Source organism: Theropithecus gelada, chromosome 13 (assembly GCF_003255815.1).
Source record: "Theropithecus gelada isolate Dixy chromosome 13, Tgel_1.0, whole genome shotgun sequence".
NCBI lineage: Eukaryota > Metazoa > Chordata > Mammalia > Primates > Cercopithecidae > Theropithecus > Theropithecus gelada.
Genome location: NC_037681.1, coordinates 92,023,470 through 92,043,713, shown reverse-complemented (window position 1 = coordinate 92,043,713; position 20,244 = coordinate 92,023,470). Strand labels below are relative to the sequence as shown.

The window sequence follows — 20,244 nt, the reverse complement described above, 5'->3', positions numbered from 1 at the left end:
AGATCAGCCTTGCAAGTAACTGGCACATGCCAACATGCCCAGATAATTTCTTAATTTCTGATACAGACTAGGTCTCACTATGTTGCCCACGCTAAGAATTCTTTTTTAAATGCTAGAAATGGATGTTGAAGTTAATACCCCTTTCAGTGTTTATGGAAAGGTTCATACGTTCCTTTTTTTAATATGGTAGAACTGAATTAACAGATTTCCTCATTTTGAACCATCTTTATACTTCCAATACAACAGAATAGTCCATTATTCAAAGTGCTCGCAGACACTGTATGTTAAAATTTTACACTAAAATTTAACATTATTATTCCTAAATATAATTGTTCTACAGTTTCATGAAAGCTGTCAGCATTTAAAAAAATACTTAACTTTCACCTTTGGGATAATTATAAATTCACATGGAGTTGTATGAAGTAAGAGGGAGAGACCCCATATACCCTTTACCCAGTTTCCCTCCAATGGTTAACACTTTGTATAACTGTAGTACAGTATCACAGACAGAAAATTGATACAATTGATACCATCTACCAACATCCAGATTTCACTCATTTTACACACAATGTGTACTTAGCTCTGTGAAATTTTATCATAAGTGTATATCAGTGTGATTACCACCAGCCAAGATACAGAACAGTTCCTTCATAATGATCTCTTCTAAAACCCATTTATAGCAATAGCCACCTCCCTCCCACCAACCCTGACAATCACTAATCTGTTCTCTCTCTGTAATTTCATTTCAATATGATATACGTGAAATTTTATAATATAAAACTTTTTTAAATAGTCATTCATCCACTGAAGAACATTTGGGTTGTTTCCAGTTTGGGACAATTAAAAACAAAGTACCCATAAATATTCGTGTATAGGCTTTTGTATGAGCGTAAGTTTTCATTTCTCTGGGATGAGTGCTCGAGAGTATAGGTGGTAAGTCACATAGTAAGCACATGTTTAGTTTTGTTAAGTTAAACTTCCACACTCTTTTCCAGAATGGCTGTACTATTTCACAACTGCTCTTGCACACAATGTATGAGTTTTTCTACATACACATCAGCATTTGGTGCTATCATTATTTTTTATATTAGCCTTTCAGATAGGTGTGTAGTGTCTTTGTCAGTATTTGATGTATTAGCCTGTTGCCCCACCTTTTCTCATTCCCCCTTTTATAGGAAGCTTTCCCTTCCCCTGAATGCCATGGTATAGCTGAAATCGATATTGCTTTCTAAAAGATTTGGTGGAACTCACATGTGGGAGTTCCCACAGGTGAGCAGAGGGTTTTTACTGTGGAAATAACTGACTTAAGCAAACAAACAAGAGATCTCTGAATGGTGTGAATCACTTTCTTTAAACATTTTCTGAAATATTTTAAATTACTGACAACAAACATTCATTATTTTTATAATTAGATTTAAAAGAAAGCCATTTTCAGCTGGGAATTGAAAAGGTAAAAAGAAAAGGGGACATAGTATTTATAAAAAAGAGAAAAGCCACAGAAAGAGAAAAAAATAATTCGATCAAGGAAGTTTCATCAGAGATGAGCCTTACAGGATAAATCAGAATCTGTCCCCCAACTCTCCCCAAAAGGAGTCTTAACTGACTTTTTATCTTCAGTACCTTGCCTGTGACCTATTAAGTGCTTACTAAAGTTAAATGAAGTCAGATATCAATTCTATGCAAATAGCATAAATAAAGAAGCAATGAAATAACATGGAAAATAAACTATTCTGAGTGACTAGAAAATAGTACATAGTTGACTGTTAATAGGTTCAAAAGATAATCTGGGGTCAAAGGGCAAAGAATAATTTACGGAAAGTCAATGAATTTGGACTTTATTCCACTGGTCACTAAAAGTAGAATGATCAGATTTGCTTTAAAGAGACCTCTGGGCAACAATGTGTATAATAAAGCAGAGAATGGAATAAAAAATACCAGTCAGGAGGCTATCTTCAAAAGTTCAAACGTGAGACGATAGGTCTGAATTAGAGAGTTATAGGCATGATGAAGCTACATATAAAGAATCTGAGAGCTGAAGTAGATTCAAGGGAAAATACAGATCTGCCACTGACCGGCTGAAAAGAGGAAGGATGTTATCGAAATCCGAGTTATGTCAAACAGAAGAAAAGAGAAGACAGGGTTAAGAATTACTCTACTGGATGATTAGTAGTAACTGTAATATAAGAAAATGAGAAGAGTATACTCAAGGGGATAGAAGAGTTTATGTATGTATGGGAGATGTCCTTAAAGACTGACAGGAAAGAAATCACCCAGAAAGAGAGCCAGGCATGGTGGCTCACACCTGTAATCCCAGCACTTTGGGAGGCCGAGGTGGGTGCATCACTTAAGGTCAGGAGTTTGAGACCAGCCTGGCCAACATGGTGAAACCCCATGTCTACTTAAAAAAAAAAAAAATCAGTCAGGCATAGTGTCGCATGTGTGTAATCCCAGCTATTCGGGAGGGTGAGGCAGGAGAATCACTTGAACCTGGGAGGCAGCGGTTGCAGTGAGTCAAAATCATGCCACTGTACTCCAGACTAGGCAACAGAATGAAACTTCATCTCAATAAAAGAAAAAAAAAAAAAAAAAAGAAACCACCCAGGAAGAAAAGTATGACATGAGAAGAGGAAAAGATTGTTAGGAAAACTAGAAAGGCTGGAGAAAAGTAGTGATCCAAGGAGATCAACAAGTTTTCATTCCTGAGGGAGGTAATTTAGTATATGCACAAAGCTTTGGAATCATAGTTTTGCATTCAAATTCTAACTCCTCCATGTGACCCTGAGTCATTTAACCTTTCTGAATCTCTCTCTTCTAGAAAATGAGAACAATATATTTTTTTGAGGTGGAGTCTCGCTCTTGTCATCCAGGCTGGAGTGCAGTGGCACAATCTTGGCTCACTGCAACCCCTGCCTCCCAGATTCAAGAGACTCTCGTGCCTCGGCCTCCCGAGTAGCTGGGACTACCACCACCACACACGGCTAATCTTTGTATTTTTAGCAGAGACAACGTTTCACCATGTTGGCCAGGCTGGTCTTGAACTCCTGACCTCAGGTGATCCGTCCACCTCAACCTCCCAAAGTGCTGGGATTATAGGCACAAGCCACTGCACCCAGTCAAACATTAACTATAACTCAAAGAACGGTTTGAAAGATTAAACAAAGTAACATAAATATACTATGTGCCCAGCATAAATATCATACCCACAAATGTTAGGCTTCTTTTCCTTGTTTTCTCTCTTCTGGAACAGATTGTGTTAGTAGGCCTGTCTACTTAATAAGTCATTTTTACCTCATTTTGTATACTAAATTCTAACTTTAAAACAAACTAATCCTGCATCACCTTTACCCTGGTTCTGCTTTTGCTCTGTGTCACAGAACTTCTCATTTTCTAAAACTTGTGTTATTTAATGTTTATTTTATATTTTATATTTGTCATCTCAAGTTAAAAATGTAAACTGTCTGGTGGGATGCCTATTTGGTGCACTGATACATCCTAAGCCTCTACAAAGTACCCCCTATCATGGGCATATAATAGGTACTCAATAATTACTATTTTTCTTTTTAATTAGTACTGGGTAAGAGCTCTAATGTTTCCATTTATGATCAAATTACACTCTTGCTTCCTCCCTGTGCTTATAATCAAATTTATCCTTAAAACTGCCCTAATTAACTCTTCCTGTCACTCTTCAATCTGAGCAGATCTCAAAAAATTATCAAGTACCCTTCTTTCTCACCTGTCACTTTCTCAGTCCTGTTTAGAGGTTCCTTTTTCTTTCTACATTTATATTGGAAGGAAGTACTTGGCTTTTCAAAATTTAGACCAACTTAAAAAAATTCCCAAGTATCTCACTTTCAATGCCACATGATTGGCTGACTAAAGAATTATCTCCAGCAGATACCTGTGACAGCTGAAATTTGGTAATGGTGAAATCTAAGGTCCTACCCCCAAATTCAAAGACACCACTGTGAGTTTTCCAATTGTAATCAATAATATCATCACACTCTTAGTAAAACCTATCAGGACTGAAACTTGGAAATTTTTTATTACTTAAAAATTTTTTTAAACTCATTTACTAAAAAATTCCATACAATAAAATGCAAATTTTACCTCCTCACATCACTTAAATTAACCTTTTTCACATCAGGTCCTGATCATTCCAAAGTGAAGCCCAACTGTGTTTTCTCAGCGGGATTTTTACATCTCTCCAATTTATCCAATCTATATAAGAATCCTAAACAATTAGTGAGTGGCTCCAGATTCTCTACTGCAATTTCCCAGTCTGTACCAATTGTTGCTAGCCCTTATACAGAAAAAATAGAGTGCACTTTTGCCAAGCTTAAGAAACAGTGGATTAAACAAAGCTAAATAGGTTTCTTTCCTGAAGGACTTCATAAAACGTGTTCTGTGAATTATTTTTTCAAAAGAGAAAAAATAGCTGTAACACACACCCCAAACTTTTTTACCCAAAACGTCTTTCAGAAATTAATCTTTAATACGACACATTCTGAAAATGCTACTAATGGGGTCAAATTTGAAAACTTCTCAGCATGACCCTTCAAGGCCTTCAGTAGAATAACTCCACTTTGTTACCCTTGTTATGTGTCCCCCACATGAAGTAATCTTCTGCCTCCACATTTTATCTCTTCACATAACGTTACCTAATTTAAAATCTTAATCAAAATGTACTGTCTTCCAGAAGCCATTCATAGTATCTCTACTAACCTTCAATACTTCAGTACTCTATGCAACTAAAAACTACAGGGAAATGAGATATTCCATACAATCCAATTTTCACCTCACTAGTAAAACTTAGTACCTAAATTCTTATCTCATTCCAGGCAGAAAAACCAAAACACACTATATTTTTACCTTCCCCAAACAGAACATACAAAATGCAATGTAAGTTCCTAAATTTGTGTCTGCCTTATTTTAGCTTTTCTTTCCTGTCTTTCAGCATTGAGCTATTTATTCTCACTAGTACTAGTCTCAAAACTTTTTTCCACCTTCTAGTCCTAAATGGACTAAGAAAAAAGAGAACTCGGATTATAAAACTGTATGCAATATTTATTTAACTAGATTCATAATGATGGCTTCAAGTATTTTCCTGAGTATAAAGAAATAGATTTTATCACATGAGTATGATAATATCCATTTCTGGATAGTCTTTTTTGCTTGCCTTTTGGCTCTCAATTAACCTTCAAAATCAAAGGAGACCAGATAAGCAATCTTAACATACCTTTCTCAGGTTTTGTCTTGTGGGTTTATCGGGAGGGGATGGAGGGAGATATTGCATAACTAACCTAAACATGTAAAAAGCAGCTATTAACTATGGAACTAGGATAGACATTTCATATACATTATCTTAGATTTGTTGTATTTACTCCAGCAGAGATTCTGTAATTACACAACACTAAATATTAACCATCTGCTTAATACATGGGTCAATTAAAGAATGTAATTTGGGTCTCCTTCATTAAAGCACAATAGTGTCTTCCTAGCATCATCATCTAAGTTTCTACTAAACTGACAAGATACATTCATTTGAAAGAATGTTAAAAGTAACAACTTACCAGCAGAAGTTGAAGTAACAATTTCAACAGCTTTTGAAGCATCTGCATCTCTTCTATTTAAAAGGAGAAAAAAAATTAGCAGCAACTTAGGAATTCCAAGTTCTTCAAAATCCTAAAAATGTAATATTTAAACCTAAAAACGTTTAAAATAATTCAACTGGAGTGATATCCCTCTTAAATTGTAGTTATAGTGATAAAATATATTAAAAATGCAGTTTTAAAAATTAAAATTTCTTAAGTCACATGTACATTTCATTCTCACATACGAAATCAGAGTCACTTACTTTAAGGTAGATGCAGATACTTTCTTTGACTCTAAAGTCTTTCTCTTCACCTCTTTGTTCTATGTAGGAAAAATATTTTGAACAAAAGAAATTTAGTATAAAGCAATTTTAAAAATATAGAACAAAAAAATATAAAATCTTCCTATTCTAAAGGATACATGCTTATTACCTTTTTCTATTTATAAAGACATTTTTTTTCAATTTGTGATTACACAGCCTAATTTTACATCTCATCTTTTACAACTCATCTGCGTTTTCTTATCATTCAGTTTCCCCTTATCCAAGACCCCCGGTGGATGCCTTGAAACCGTGCTAGTGCTGAACCCTATATATACTATGTTTTTTCCTATATATACATGAAAGTTTAATTTATGAATTAGACATAGTAAGAGATCAATAAAAAAAACAGAAAAATGCTCTCTTCAGCAGCACATACACTAAAATTGGAATGATACCGTAATTAGCATGGCCCCTGTGCAAGGATGACACATGTATTTGTTAGGCATTCCATATTTTAAATTTAAACAAAAAGTTGTAACAATGTAGTGTAATAAAACTTACGTGAATATGGTCTGTCAAAACATCTTACTGTACTGTAGATCTTAGCTTCAGCATACAATTTTTTTCTTTCCTTATTAAGTTGAGAACTTTCACCTTTTCACTTGAAGCATTTTACAGCTTCTCTTTGGCATATCCAAATTGCCAGCATCACCATACTTGCACTTTAAGGCCATTATTAAGTAAAATGAGGGTTATTTAAACACAAAGCACTGCAATACAGTGACGGTCAATCTGATAACCAAGACAGCTGTTAAGTCACTAGTGGGCACATAGCATATAAAGTATGGATAACTCTAGACAAAGCAATGATTCACAGCCCCAGTGGGTTGGAGTTGGACTGCATGAAATTTCATCATGCTACTCAGAACGGGGCACAATTTAAAACATGTTAATTATTTCTGGAATTTTCTATTCAGTATTTTCAAACCACAACTGACCACTAAAACTGCAAAGCCAAGCCTCAGATAGGGGGAACTACTGTATCTTTCAAAAACATGGTTTCTTATAGCACTGTGACATTTCAGATGTCTAAAGTTCAACTGCTATCACCCTGGTCTAATCTACTGCTATCTTTTGCTTTGATTACTACAACTGCCTCCTAACCATCTCTGCTTCAGTCCTTGGGATTCACCCACTCTCTATTCACAACATAAAACCAGACTGAACCTGCTGTTCTGCAACTCAACTCAAAACTTCTCATTAGACTCAAGGAAAAAAAGCCAGAGGCCTCTTACAATGGCCTCTAAGAGTTTACAACATATGTTCCACCTACCTTCTAACTCCCAAACCACAATACACTTCTTCCTACATTTCTTCACTCCAACCCCCAAGCATCCTTTCTACTCCTCTAAGATGCTACACAGGCATAGGTTTTGCAGGTGCTGTTCCTTCTGTCTGGAATGCTCTCAATCCAGGATGTGGTTTGTTCCCTCATCTTCTTCAAGTGTTTGCTCAAATATCACCTTTTCAATGAGATCTTCCCCAACTACCTTACTGAAAGTTGCACAGCTCTTCATTTCCCAACAAGAGTACTTCTATTCCCCTTTCCTAATATTTTTTTTACCATAGCACTGGTTGAAAACAAACATAATTTATGTATGCATTTTTAATTTATTTGTGGTCTTTCTCTCCCTATCCCTTGAAGTTAAAACTCTGTGATACCGGGGACTTTGTTTTCTTCAATATTCTATTTCCAGTGCATAAAGTCATGCTTTAACATTCAGCAAATATTTGTTAACTTGATCTGAATTTCATCATAACTGTTCTCATGCAATTTTATACTTTCTGTTCTTTTTGGGCACTCTCGTCATTTCTTTTTGCACTATATGGGATTTTATCCCACACATTCCTTCAACTCAATTATTTAGAAGAAATTAGTTCTAGTTCTATTTTACTAATGGTAACTTTCAATTTTAAAAGAAATTTGAAACTACTGAGTTCCAACGTGTAAGTTGAAACTTTTAGCCTTTACTCCTTGGCTACATTCCAATTTTTGATTATACATTTCAGATGAAAATTGTGTTTCTGGTAATTTTAAGTGATATTTCTTGAAATTTATTTTATAAAAATATGATTATTTAGATTTTAGTCTATGTTTAACTGGTTTCATTGTTCACTGCCAACATTTTATATAATAACTTCTCCATTTCTTACGTTCTTCATTTTAATGTTTTGGAAAAAGATGTATTAGTGAAATACCTTCTAAGTCCATGCAAGTCTGAGAATAAATACTGCCCTAACACACACCTTAGGATTCCACTTGAAATGAATGTACTCAATTACAATGAATCACAATCTTTTTCCCACCCAACTCTTAAGAATGTGTTGCTCTGCCATCTAAGGCTAGACTATTTCTTTGTATAGTTAAACTGTTTTCTGCCTAGATCACTATAAGGTGCCCCACCATAACCATGAAATTTAAAATCCTCAGTATTTAAGTGATGTCTTCTTTCTGGAATTCCACTTATGTACAGATTGCATCTTCTAAATATATCTACCATGCCTTTCCTCTAATCATTTTTCACTCTTTTAAACTTTCACACCAAGAGTAGGATCACACGTCTCTTGCTCACCACTGCATCTTCTGTAGATGTTACAATGCCTGACACAACAGATGCGTAACAGATGCTTAACTAATAAGAAATAGTTTCAGAATTAAAATGAAAACCTCTCATCCGAATTCTGATTGCATATTTTCGCTTTTATCTCCTTGTTAATTCATTAGATTTTCTGTAATGCTCAATTGTTCACTAACGCCCAGCACTATTTTTCATATCCATGCAATCTTCTTAGTTGACTACTTGCTCCAATTTTAATTGTAATGTTCCCATGAATCCTGCTGAAAACACTGAATTGAAATTTTAAAAATTGGGTTTTTTTGCACAAGGTTGAACCGCAGTAGTATTTCATGGCTAAAAGGGTTTTATTAGAAATCTGATCCTACTTCTTTCCACATCAAGGGCTCCTGACCATCTCCTAGCCCCCTTTTTTTTGAGATAGGATCTCACTCCATCACCCAGCCAACCTCCGCCTCCCGGGCTCAAGCGATCCTCCCACCTCACCCTACCCAGCAGCTGGATGCATACCACCACACCTGGTCAATTTTTAAATTTTCTGTAAAGATAAGATCTCACTATATTGCCCGGGCTAGTCTCAAACTCCTGAGCTCAAGCAATTATCCTGCCTCAGCCTCCCAAAGTGCTGGGATTACAGGCGTGACCCACTGCGCTGGAAAGAAAACTTTTAAAGTATGAGTATATGACCCTTTCTCTGGGAGAAAAAAGAATGTTTGCTTTCATTAGATTACTGGTAATGGTGGGGCAAGGAGTAGCTCAAAAAGACTTAAGAATCACTGCTAAGAATGGATGTCAAGATTATTATTAAATTATTATTATTATTAAAGACTAGGTTGCAAGGTTATTATTAAAGACTAGGTTACCTAGTTTCTGACAAGAGTTGTACAAATCTGTATTAACACAGGGATATAGAATACCTTTTCTGTAATATTTACTGATTCCCAGAAGCAGCAAAATGGAAAGGATGTTACATGAAACATAGCTAGAGTCAGAGGCAGTCCTAACATGAAATATCAAATGTTGGGAAGGTAAGTTTTTTCTACATTTTGACATGCCATGCCAAAATCAAGATCTGGACCAAGAAAGCTATAGCACAGCTCTTCTTTTTCCTAGTTTGTTCTTTCAGCTTATTTCTGGCTTGCACTGGTAGAAAAACTTGAAGTGGTAACACGCCAAAAAGATTGCCCCTTCCTGCCTCAGACACTTATTTACAAAACAAAACAAACAAAACAAACACAACAACAAAAAAACCAATTGGAAGTATGTACATACTTCCAATATGAAGAAGGCACAACTCAAATTCTGTTAGGAGTTCCCTCCATTCAATCCCTAGGCATGTTGCTCTATCACAACAGAGGTGTCATGAGTTAGCCCTCTTGTTCCAGCATCATCCAAACAATACGTAGCTGGAGAACATTAATATTTGCCATGAAAATGGCATGTTTTCTAGATTTTAGTGCTAGTATTTTCTTTACCCTGTTCATTACTAAGAAAATCATGACAGTAAATATGCCTGGCCTCTTAGACTTACATTGTTACCTTACCAACTTCATCAAAAAGTTGGCCAAGAGAATTTTTTAAGCTATTTTAAACATTCTATTTCCTTAAATGTATCCTTACCTATGTTCCTTATCCTTAACTATGTTAACTGTTTAGAATGAAAGAAAACTGGCCTTCTCAACAATTCCCAAAATTTAATGATCAGCTGAGTCTTTCTGGACAGTCGCTAAGACAAGCCACTATTCCTTTCTGTTTTCAAGGTTACTAGTCTACCCCCAAATCGTTACCATTATCACAAAAGGCTGAGTATATTGATTAAATGAGTTTTCTAACTGGACTTCAGTGCTCTTCTCCACTTTCATCAATCTGCTAGGCTTTCTTTGCCTTCAGAATCATTTGCCTAACTCATTCTCCAGACCATTTCCAAATGAATCCTTCTAATCTCCATTTTATTATGTCATGCCCCGGTTCAAAAACCTTGAACATATACCTCTCTACAGAATAAAGTTTAAGTTCTTAAATTATGTATTTAATCCTTGTTTCTCCTTAACTGCCTCTGCAACTAGATGGCCATGTGTCTGGTAGCTCTGGTAAATCAAATGCAGGCAAATGCTGCTGGGGAACTCATTCTTTCCAGAAAAGAAAACAAAAACTCACTCTGCTCTTCATTTTTATTCCTTTATGTCTCGAAGATAGAAAAGATGCCAGAAGGCGCAGAAACCATCTTACAACTGAGGATGAAAGACACATTCTAAAGACAGTAGTGCTGGAAGACAAGGCGGGGTTCCTGAAGATACTATGGCGCTGTTACACCAGCACTGGACCACCTACATGCAGATTTCTGTTATGAGATAAATATCTCTCTTATTTGTTAACAACCTACTAGTGAGGTTTTCTGTTATTTGAAACAATGAAATCCTAAATGGTAACATTGGTAATAACTAAGGCCACACGATTTAATTATCCAAACCAGGACAATGGGAATAAATGTATGGCATGTAGCAGGTATAAACTAGGATGACAAGTTACTCTAGTAGTAACTAACTAGAAAACATATGAGAACTAAAAAATAAAGATCCTCTCTAATAGCTATATGTAAAAATAAGTAAAATAATAAATTTAACCCCCACAAAATGTTCAAGAACTTCATGGAAAAAAAATAAAATAAAACTTGCTAAAGGGCATAAAAGGAAATCTAAATAAACAAACCATGTTCTTTAAGACAAAGCCTGACTCTGTTGCCCAGGCTGGGGTGCCATGGTGCCATCTCAGCTGACTGCGACCCTCCACCTCGTGGGCTCAAGCAATCCTCCTGCCACAGCCTCTTCCTGAGTAGCTGTGACTACATGTACGCACCACCACACCCAGCTAATTTTTGTATTTTTAGTAGAGACTGGATTTCATCATATTGCCCCAGGCTGGTCTCAAACTCCTGAGCTCAAGTTATCTGCCCACCTCAGCCTCTCAAAATGCTAGGATAACAGGCATGAGCCACCAGCCAACGAACCATGTTTTTTGATAAGACTTAATGTTGTAAAAATACTAGTACAAACTCAACACAGTATTAATTAAATTCCAGTAAGTTTTTTTTAGAGTACTTAAACTGATTCTAAAACTAATGTGCAGGAATAAATGTTCAAGTTTAAACAAAATTTAAATAAAGAGGAAAAACATTAACCAAAATGAATAAACCAAGAAAAATAACTCTACAAGAAAGAGAGGGAAATATTATGAAGTTATAATAATTGCTATAACAGAAACCACATAGTATTGCCACAGCAGAAGAGTATGAAACACATCTATGTATACAGAATTTATACAAATAAAAGCAGCTTTTCAAATCAACAAGGAAGGATAAATTAGGCATAAACAGTGTTGAGGCTAACTGGCTCCCATTTTGGAAATAATACTGATTCCAATCCTATACTATTGCTGCAAGTAATAGATTAAGGAATAAAATCTTCTAGGCACTAGCACAGGCAAGTTCTTTTTTTTTTTTTTTGAGATGGAGTCTCGCTCTGTCACCCAGGCTGGAGTGCAGTGGCCGGATCTCAGCTCACTGCAAGCTCCACCTCCCGGGTTTACGCCATTCTCCTGAGCACAGGCAAGTTCTTAAAAAGACAAAAGAAAAAAGCAGGCCAGGAACAGTGACTCACACCTGTAATCCCAACACTCTGGGAGGCGGAGGCAGGAGAATCACCTGAGCCCAGGAGTGTGAGATCACCTTGGGCAACAAAGTGAGACCTCTTATCTACAAAACATAAATTAAAAATTAGCTATGCGTGGTTGCTTGCACTTGTAGTCCCAGGTACTCAGGAGGCTGACATGGGAGGATTACTTGAACTGGGAGGCAGAGGTGGCAATGAGCCAAAATTGTGCCACTGCACTCCAGCCTGGGTGACAGAGTGAAACCCTATCTCAAAAAGAGGGGCACATGTCCTTGGGACCTCCTGAGGTTGTGTCACAGGCAAAAAAAAAAAAAAAAGAAAAGAAAAAAATCACAGAAGCCATAGAATACCAATAAGTTTGAGTACACAAAAATTTCAAATGTGGCCGGGTGAGGTGGCTCATGCCTGTAATCCCAGCACTTTGGGAGTCCGAGGCGGGCAGATCACGAGGTCAGATCGAGACCATCCTGGCTAACATGGTGAAATCCCGTCTCTATTAGTGGCGAGCACCTGAAGTCCCAGGTACTCAGAAGGCTGAGGCAGGAGAATGGCGTGAACCCAGAAGGCAGAGCTTGCAGTGAGGCAAGATAGCATCACTGCATTCCAGCCTGGGCAACAGAGCAAGGCTCTGCCAAAAAAAAAAAAAAAATTCAAACTCGTTATATGTATGCATAACACAAGCAACACACTATAAGAAAATACTTCTGGGAGGGGGGAGGGATTGCACTGGGAGTTATACCTGATGTAAATGACGAGTTGATGGGTGCAGCACACCAACAAGGCACAAGTATACATATGTAACAAACCTGCACGTTATGCACATGTACCCTACAACTTACAGTATAATAATAATAAATAAATTTAAAAAAAAAAAAAAAAGAAAATACTTCTTACATAAAATGCAAAATTAGTGTCTAGAATGCACAATATTCATGCACCTTCAAATGAATATCTTTTAAATGATAACAATAACAGAATAGGAAAAGATACAGACAACTCACTTAAACAGTTAATAGATATAGCTAACAATTATACAAAAAGATGAAGTTAATGAATAATCAAAAGATGCAAATTAAAACTAGGTATCATTTTCCATATGATGCATTTTTAAAGCTGAAGAAATTAAGATGTTGGTAACACTCTCATAAATTACCAAGGAGTAAATTATTACAGTTATTTAGTGAGCAATCTTACATTATCCATTATTGCGCATCTACAAACCAACCATTCCACTGGGTAGGTATCACCTAAAAAAACACTATCATAAATGTCAAAAGATGGCCTGTCAAGGTACACAAGGTGTTAACTAAAGTTCTGTTTCTAGAAACAACCTAAATATCAATCAGTAAGGAATTGATAATATATCTGTGGTATATTCATACAGAGAAACACTATAGAGAAGTTAAAAAGAATGAGGCAAATCTAAATGTACTAACATGGTTAGACTACCAAATCAAATTATTGAGAAATGTGTGTTATAGAACCCCTATAAAGTAGCCATTCCACAGCAAGTAGAAAAACTAAATTACTGGGTGGAGCAGGATGGTAGAATAGAAGCCTACACTGTTCATCCCACCCCCAGCAGGAACACCAAATTTTACAACTATCTGCACACAGAAAAGCATCATCACAAGAACCAAATATCACGTGAGCAATCATACTACCTGGTTTTGACTTTGTATCACTGAAAGAGGCATTGAAGAGGGTAGGAGAGACAGCCTTAAATCCCTGACAGCACACCTCCCCCATCTGGCCCCACAACATGGACAGAGTCTGTGCACTTAAGGGAGGGACAGGAAAGCCATGCTGGGCTCAGCTAGTGCCCATGCACTGACGGAGCCTTTGGACCAGATCTAGCCAAAGAGGAATCATCCATCCCAGCAATAAAAACCTGACTTTCTTGGCAAGCCTCACTACCATGGGCTCAAGTGCTCCAGGGTGTGGGGAAAAGAAAGAGATCAGCCTGTTACTGTGTCTATATAGAAAGAAGTAGACATAAGAGACTCCATTTTGTTCTGTATTTGAGATGCTGTTAATCTGCGGCCCTACCCCAACCTTGTTCTTGCAAGAGACATGTGCTGTGGTAACTCAAGGTTTAATGGATTTTGGGCGTGCAGGGTGTGTCTTTGTTCCTAGAAAAGCTAGGTATTGTCCAAGGTTTATCCCCATGTGATAGGATGAAACAATGCTGCTAAAAGGTTTATCTCTAGGCACAGGATTTTCCTTTGAACTTATTCAAGTCACAGAGATCCTTGTTCTTATGTCTTACTGCTGATTTCCTCCCTAAAAACGATCCTATTGTCCTGCCACTCCCTGATCTTTAAGATGGTAAAGATAATTATCTATAAATACTAAGGGAACTCAGAGACCGGTGCCGGCGTGGGTCCTCTGTAAGCTGAGCGCCGGTCCCCTGGGCCCCCGCTTTTCTTTCTCTATACTTTGTCTCTGTGTCTTATTTCTTTTCTCAAGTCTCTCATTCCACCTAACGAGAAACACCCACAGGTGTGGAGGGGCAGGCCACCCCTTCACAGGGTCCTAGGCAAACCTGAAAGGCAGTCTAGGACACAAGGACTGCAACTCCTAGGCAACTCTTAGGACTGGGGCTGGGATCAGAGCTAGTGGACTAGGGTGGCATATAACCTAGGGAGGTACCAGCTGGGAAAACTGGATACCCATATGCATTAATGAACCTGAACACTATCTCTCAAGATATACAAAAATCAAGTAAAAATAGATTAAAGACTTTTATCTAAGATCTCAAACTATGAAACTACTACAAGAAAACACTGGAGGAACTCTCTCTCCAGGACATCGGTCTGGGCAAAGATTTCTTCAGTAATACTCCACACGCATAGGCAAATGCTATACAAAAATGAACAAATGGAACCACTTCAAGTTAAAAAGCTTCTGCAGAGCAAAGGAAACAACAAAGAGACAACCCACAAAATGAGAGAAAATATTTGCAAACTGTCCATCTGACAAGGGATTAATAAGCAGAATAAAGAAGGAACTCAAGCCACTCTACAGGGAAAAAAAATCTAATATTCTGATTTAAAAAATGGGCAAAAGGTCTGAAGAAACATTTCTCAAAAGATGACACAGCAAAAAGGCACATGAAAAGGTACTCGACATTACTGATCATCAGAGAAATGCAAATCAAAACTACTATGAGATATCATCTTACCCCGGTTAAAATGGCTTTTATCCAAAAGACAGGCAAAAACAAATGCTGGCCAGGATGTGGAGAAAAGGGAACCCTCAGTATATTGTTGGTGGGAACGTAAATTAGTACGATCACTATGGAGAACAGTGTGAAGGGTCCTAAGAAACTAAAAATAGGATCTACCACACAATCCAGCAATCCCACTGCTGGGTATATATACCCAAAAGAAAAGAAATCAGTATATCAAAGAGATATCTGCACTCCCACGTTTCTAGCAGCACTGTTCACATTAGCTAAGATTTGAAAGCAAACTAAGTGTCCATCAACAGATGAACAAAGAAAATGTGGCACATATACACAATGGAGTACTATTCAGCCATAAAAATGAATGAGATTCAGTTATTTAAAATAACATGGATGGAAATGGAAGTCATTATATTAAGTGAAATAAGCCAGGCACAGAAAGACAAAGATCACATGTTCCCACTTATTTGTAGTATCTAAAAAATCCCACAATTTGTGGGATCTAAAACAACTGAACTCATGGAGACAGAAAGTAGAAGGATGGTTATGAGACTGGGAAAGGTAATAGGAGGTAGGAGGGGATAATTAACGGGTACCAAAAAAAAAAACCAAAAACAACAGAATGAGTAAGACCTAGTATTAGCTAGCGCAACAGAGTGACTATAGTAAAAAAGAATTTAATGGTACATTTTTAAACAATTATAAGAGTATAACTGGACTGTTTGATACACAAAGAATAAATGCTGGAGGGGACAGATATCCCATTTTCCATAATGTGATTATTACACACCGCATGCCTGTATCTAAATATCTCATGTACCTCATAAATATATATATCTACCATGTACCCACAAAAATTAAAAATAGAAGAATTTTAAGTAATAAAAATATTTTCTCAACACCCTATTTTTAAAAATACACATACACAAAGAAAACCTTACAGGTGAGATATAGCTTTTGTACCTAACAGAAAGGTCATCCTTAAAGAGTAATTTAATTATATAGATACTATCTATAGACATATAAACTGAAGCATAGAAATGATCTAGAAAGAATAAAGTTACAAAAATTGATACTCCTAAGGAAGTAAAAGCCCAAAGAATATACACTCTATGATTTTGTTTATGTAAAGCTGAAAACAGGCAAAACTCAACTATGGCATTAGAAAACAAGTTAGTGATTACTTGTGGGAAAAAGGGAGAGTGTAAGAATTCAGAAGAAGTAAGCAAGGGACTTCCAGGTACTGTCAATGTTCTCTTTTGTGACCTAGGTACCGGATTCACAGATATTTGCTATTTTTGTGTTATATATGGCCAAGTATTTTCTCCTAGTTATTGTTATTTAATACTGTATACAGCACTATACATTTATGAAGAAGTTTTGATTTCAATATATTTGAATTAATGCACATATAATCTGTTGAGCTAACATTTATGTTTCTATGCATATTTCTGTATGTGTGCCATACTTAAACAAAAAAGTTAAACTAAACAACAGTGACCTAAATCCAGTTTACCTGTGCTTTTTTCTTTCCTGGAACACATATTTTCACACTTTTGCCTTTTATCATAAGCGGTGTTGTTTCAACGTACTTCATAATTGCGGTAATCGCCTCTTTAAATTCCATTTCTAAGTAAGCCTAAAATGAAATTTATTCCATCTTTAGTCACAAATTTACCTTTAAAAGTTCCTGCATTTTAAAATTGACTTAATCCTTTCTTTTGTAACATCAAACTATGAAATTACCTCAAGTCATGGTTGCTTTTGCCTGTTTTTATTTTGGTCATGTGTAATTTGATTAAGGATGTTTCACACATGAAATGGCCATTTAACCTTACAGAATTTCTATACCACTACCAAGATAAAAAAAATCCAGGCAGGCTCATGCAACAAGAAGAAATGAGAAGGCAGGGCTCACTGAACAACAGGAGGGAAGGGAAGATACGGTCCAGCTTGTGGTAGGTCTGACATTTTAAAGGTTTCTCGCAACAAAGACAACACTATCACCATGTTCCCCGTCCTGACTAACTTTTTAAAAAAGTTAAGACAGAGGTCTCGCTATGTTGCCCAGGTTGGTCTTGAATTCCTGGCCTCAAGTGATCCTCCAGCCTTGGCCTCCCAAAGTACTGGGATTACAGACTTGAGCCACCACACCCAGCCTTAACTCACAAATTTTTCTGAGACAGAGTCCTACTCTGTTGTCTAGGCTGAAGTGCAGCAGCGCGATCTCTACTCACTGCAACCTCCACCTCCTGGGTTCAAGGGATTTTCCTGCCTCAATCTCCCACGTAGCTGGGATTAGAGATGCCTGGCTAATTTTTGTATTCTTAGTAGAGACAGGGTTTTGCTATGTTGGTCAGGCTGGTCTCAAACTCCTGACCTCAGGTGATCCACCTGCCTCGGCCTCCCAAAGTGCTGCGATTACAGGCAAAAGCCAACATGCCCAGCCTTAACTCACTATTTTATGTTGTGCTTAAAGACTGTTCATAGTTCTTAACTTTATCATGTGAGTTATAGGAATATAACCCACAGACAATACTCACCATACAAAGGAAGTAATTTGTTTTAGTATGATCAAACTGGTGTTCTAAAGCAATGTTCAAACTGGTGTTCTAAAGCAAGCTATGGCATACTACCTATTTTGTAAATAGTTTTTTGCAACACAGCCATGCTCGCTTATTTACATATTACTTATAGCTGTTTTTGTACTAGAATGACAGAGCACAGTAGTTGAGATCCTATAACTGGCTCATAAAACTGAAAATATTTATCTGGCCCTTTACAGAAAAAGTGGGCAAACACTTATTTTAAAGGATATAAAACACTATATTGGGCACTTGCTCACTCACATCCAAACATTTATATAACTCTCAAAGAACAATTATATATGCAGTACAAACAGCTAAGGAACACAACAGCAATTTATAGAATCATCAAAGCAATGACTTTGTATGAATTTTTACCAGATTAAATGACTCACCTCCTTTCTATATGGAACAATCAGGACATCATTCACTTTCCCAAATGGTTGAAATAATTTTCTAACATCTTCTTCAGTACAACCATCCTCTGGTAATTCCGATATAAGAAGAACCGAACCGTAATGCAATGATTGTTCTTTCCGAAGCTATTTTTGGAGTGAAAGAAAATTAAAAATAAACCAAATTAAGCTACAATGTACAGTAATAATTTCCCATATAATTTCTTCTACCACTAATATTAGTATATTAAAGGGTCTTTTCCAAATATTTTACCCATTTTCCTTTTTCCTTCACCACCCCCTTTACGTAATTTTTTAAAATCACAATTTTAACACTTTAATAAGATTTTAAATGCAAAAGTGATAAGAAATGTTATTTATATTTTTTAACCCAGAAATGGTTTATAGGTGCTCTTTTCTGTTTATAGCATCTTATAGCAAATAAGATCTATGGAATGGTCCAAGGCCATTAGAGAGAATTTTTCTATGAAACTACATGGCCCACCGACAAGGAAAGCTGAAATTACAGCTTTGCTCACCCCCCTGTTCTAATAATTGGAAATGGTATCTAGACAGGTATATTTTTAAAAATTCATATATAATGCATACCATTTGAATACAGTGTAGTATCACCTTTACCACTCATGTTAAAAATTAGGGTCAGGCATGGTGGCTCATGCCTGTATCCCAGTGCTTTGGGAGGCCAAGGCAGAAAGACTGCTTGAGGCCAGGAGTTTGAGGCCAGGAGTTTAAGACCAGGATGGGCAACATACTAAGACAAAAGAGAAAGAAAAAAAAGGTCGGGCCCGGTGGCTCACGCCTGTAATCCCAGCACTTTGGGAACCGAGGTGGGTGGATCACAAGATCAGGTGTTCGAGACCAGCCTGATCAACATGGTGAAACCTCGTCTCTGCTAAAAATAAAAAAAAATTAGCCAGGCGTGGTGGCATGCGCCTATAATTTCAGCTGCTCAGGAGGCTGAGGCAGGAGGCAGGAGAATCACTTGAACCTGGGAGGCGGAGGTTGCAGTGAGCCGAGATCACGCAATGCACTCCAGCCTGGGAGACAGAGCGAGACTACGTCTCAAAAAAAAAAAAAAAATGAAAACACCCAGCTGGGTGTGGTGGTGCATACCTGTAGTCTTAGCTATCCCGGAGCCTGAGGCAGGAGGATACTTGATCTCAGGAATTTGAGGCTGCAGTGACTTATAACTGTGCCACTGCACTTCAGCCTAGATGACAGAGTGAGATCCCCATCTCTCCTATTTTTTACTAAATAAGAAAACTTTTTTTAAAAAAGTTCCACTGCCACCACCTAGAAGTCTTGAACCAAAATGAAAAGAACTTCATATATTAATAATCTTATGAGACTAACTCAGCCTCTTCAAAATTTTCCTTATACTCAAAAATTTCTTCCCAATGCTCTTCAAAATTCTGTTAATTACTGGTTGATTACTACAAGTTTATCCTTCTAAACGTTAAGTTCTTTGGGGCACAGAACAGCACATACTGAAAGTCTTTAATGTATTTAAGTCTTTAATGAGAGCAATGCATACCATACCTAAATGCTTGAAAACTTATTAATATTAAAATATACAAAATATTCGATATTTGGCCTATTAGGATTTTCTCTGAAGATAGTCTCTTGATGTTTTAATATATTATTTCATAGTGATTCAATAAACACACACAATAAAACAATACCTTAGTATTGTAACCAGTAGGTTACAGTCAAAATACACTAAAAATCAGTATCAAAATATACATTTTACACTGTACAACAGAGTTTCTGACTTCTGAATTGTACCACAAAAAGTATAGAACAGATGTATAAAGATCATTTCTCAGGAGAGGCTCACCCTTATACCTTACTAAAAAAGATTACAAAAGCTCAATAATGCTACTGGTGATTATTCACTT

General features: G+C 36.8%; 1 protein-coding gene, 1 long non-coding RNA gene and 1 other non-coding gene across 7 annotated transcripts in view; 1 reads left to right on the top strand and 2 right to left on the bottom strand.

Moving 5' to 3' along the window:
* ZNF638 (zinc finger protein 638) overlaps nucleotides 1-20,244 on the bottom strand; it is a 152,553-nt gene that overhangs the window by 42,948 nt on the left and 89,361 nt on the right. For all 5 annotated transcript variants that reach the window (XM_025353709.1, XM_025353710.1, XM_025353713.1 and 2 more), the window contains exons 7-10: nucleotides 18,326-18,472; nucleotides 16,862-16,984; nucleotides 5,855-5,913; nucleotides 5,571-5,623 (exon numbers count right to left, since the gene is read on the bottom strand). In XM_025353709.1, coding sequence (XP_025209494.1) covers nucleotides 5,571-5,623; nucleotides 5,855-5,913; nucleotides 16,862-16,984; nucleotides 18,326-18,472 — 382 coding nt within the window. The remainder of the gene's footprint in view (nucleotides 1-5,570; nucleotides 5,624-5,854; nucleotides 5,914-16,861; nucleotides 16,985-18,325; nucleotides 18,473-20,244) is intronic.
* LOC112605429 lies at nucleotides 6,268-6,371 on the top strand. The gene has a single exon (XR_003115423.1). It is a non-coding gene; the product is annotated as a U6 spliceosomal RNA (small nuclear RNA).
* On the bottom strand, nucleotides 9,030-12,312 carry LOC112604586. The gene is made up of 2 exons (XR_003115253.1): nucleotides 12,191-12,312; nucleotides 9,030-11,302 (listed from the first exon to the last, which is right to left on the bottom strand). It is a non-coding gene; the product is annotated as an uncharacterized LOC112604586 (long non-coding RNA).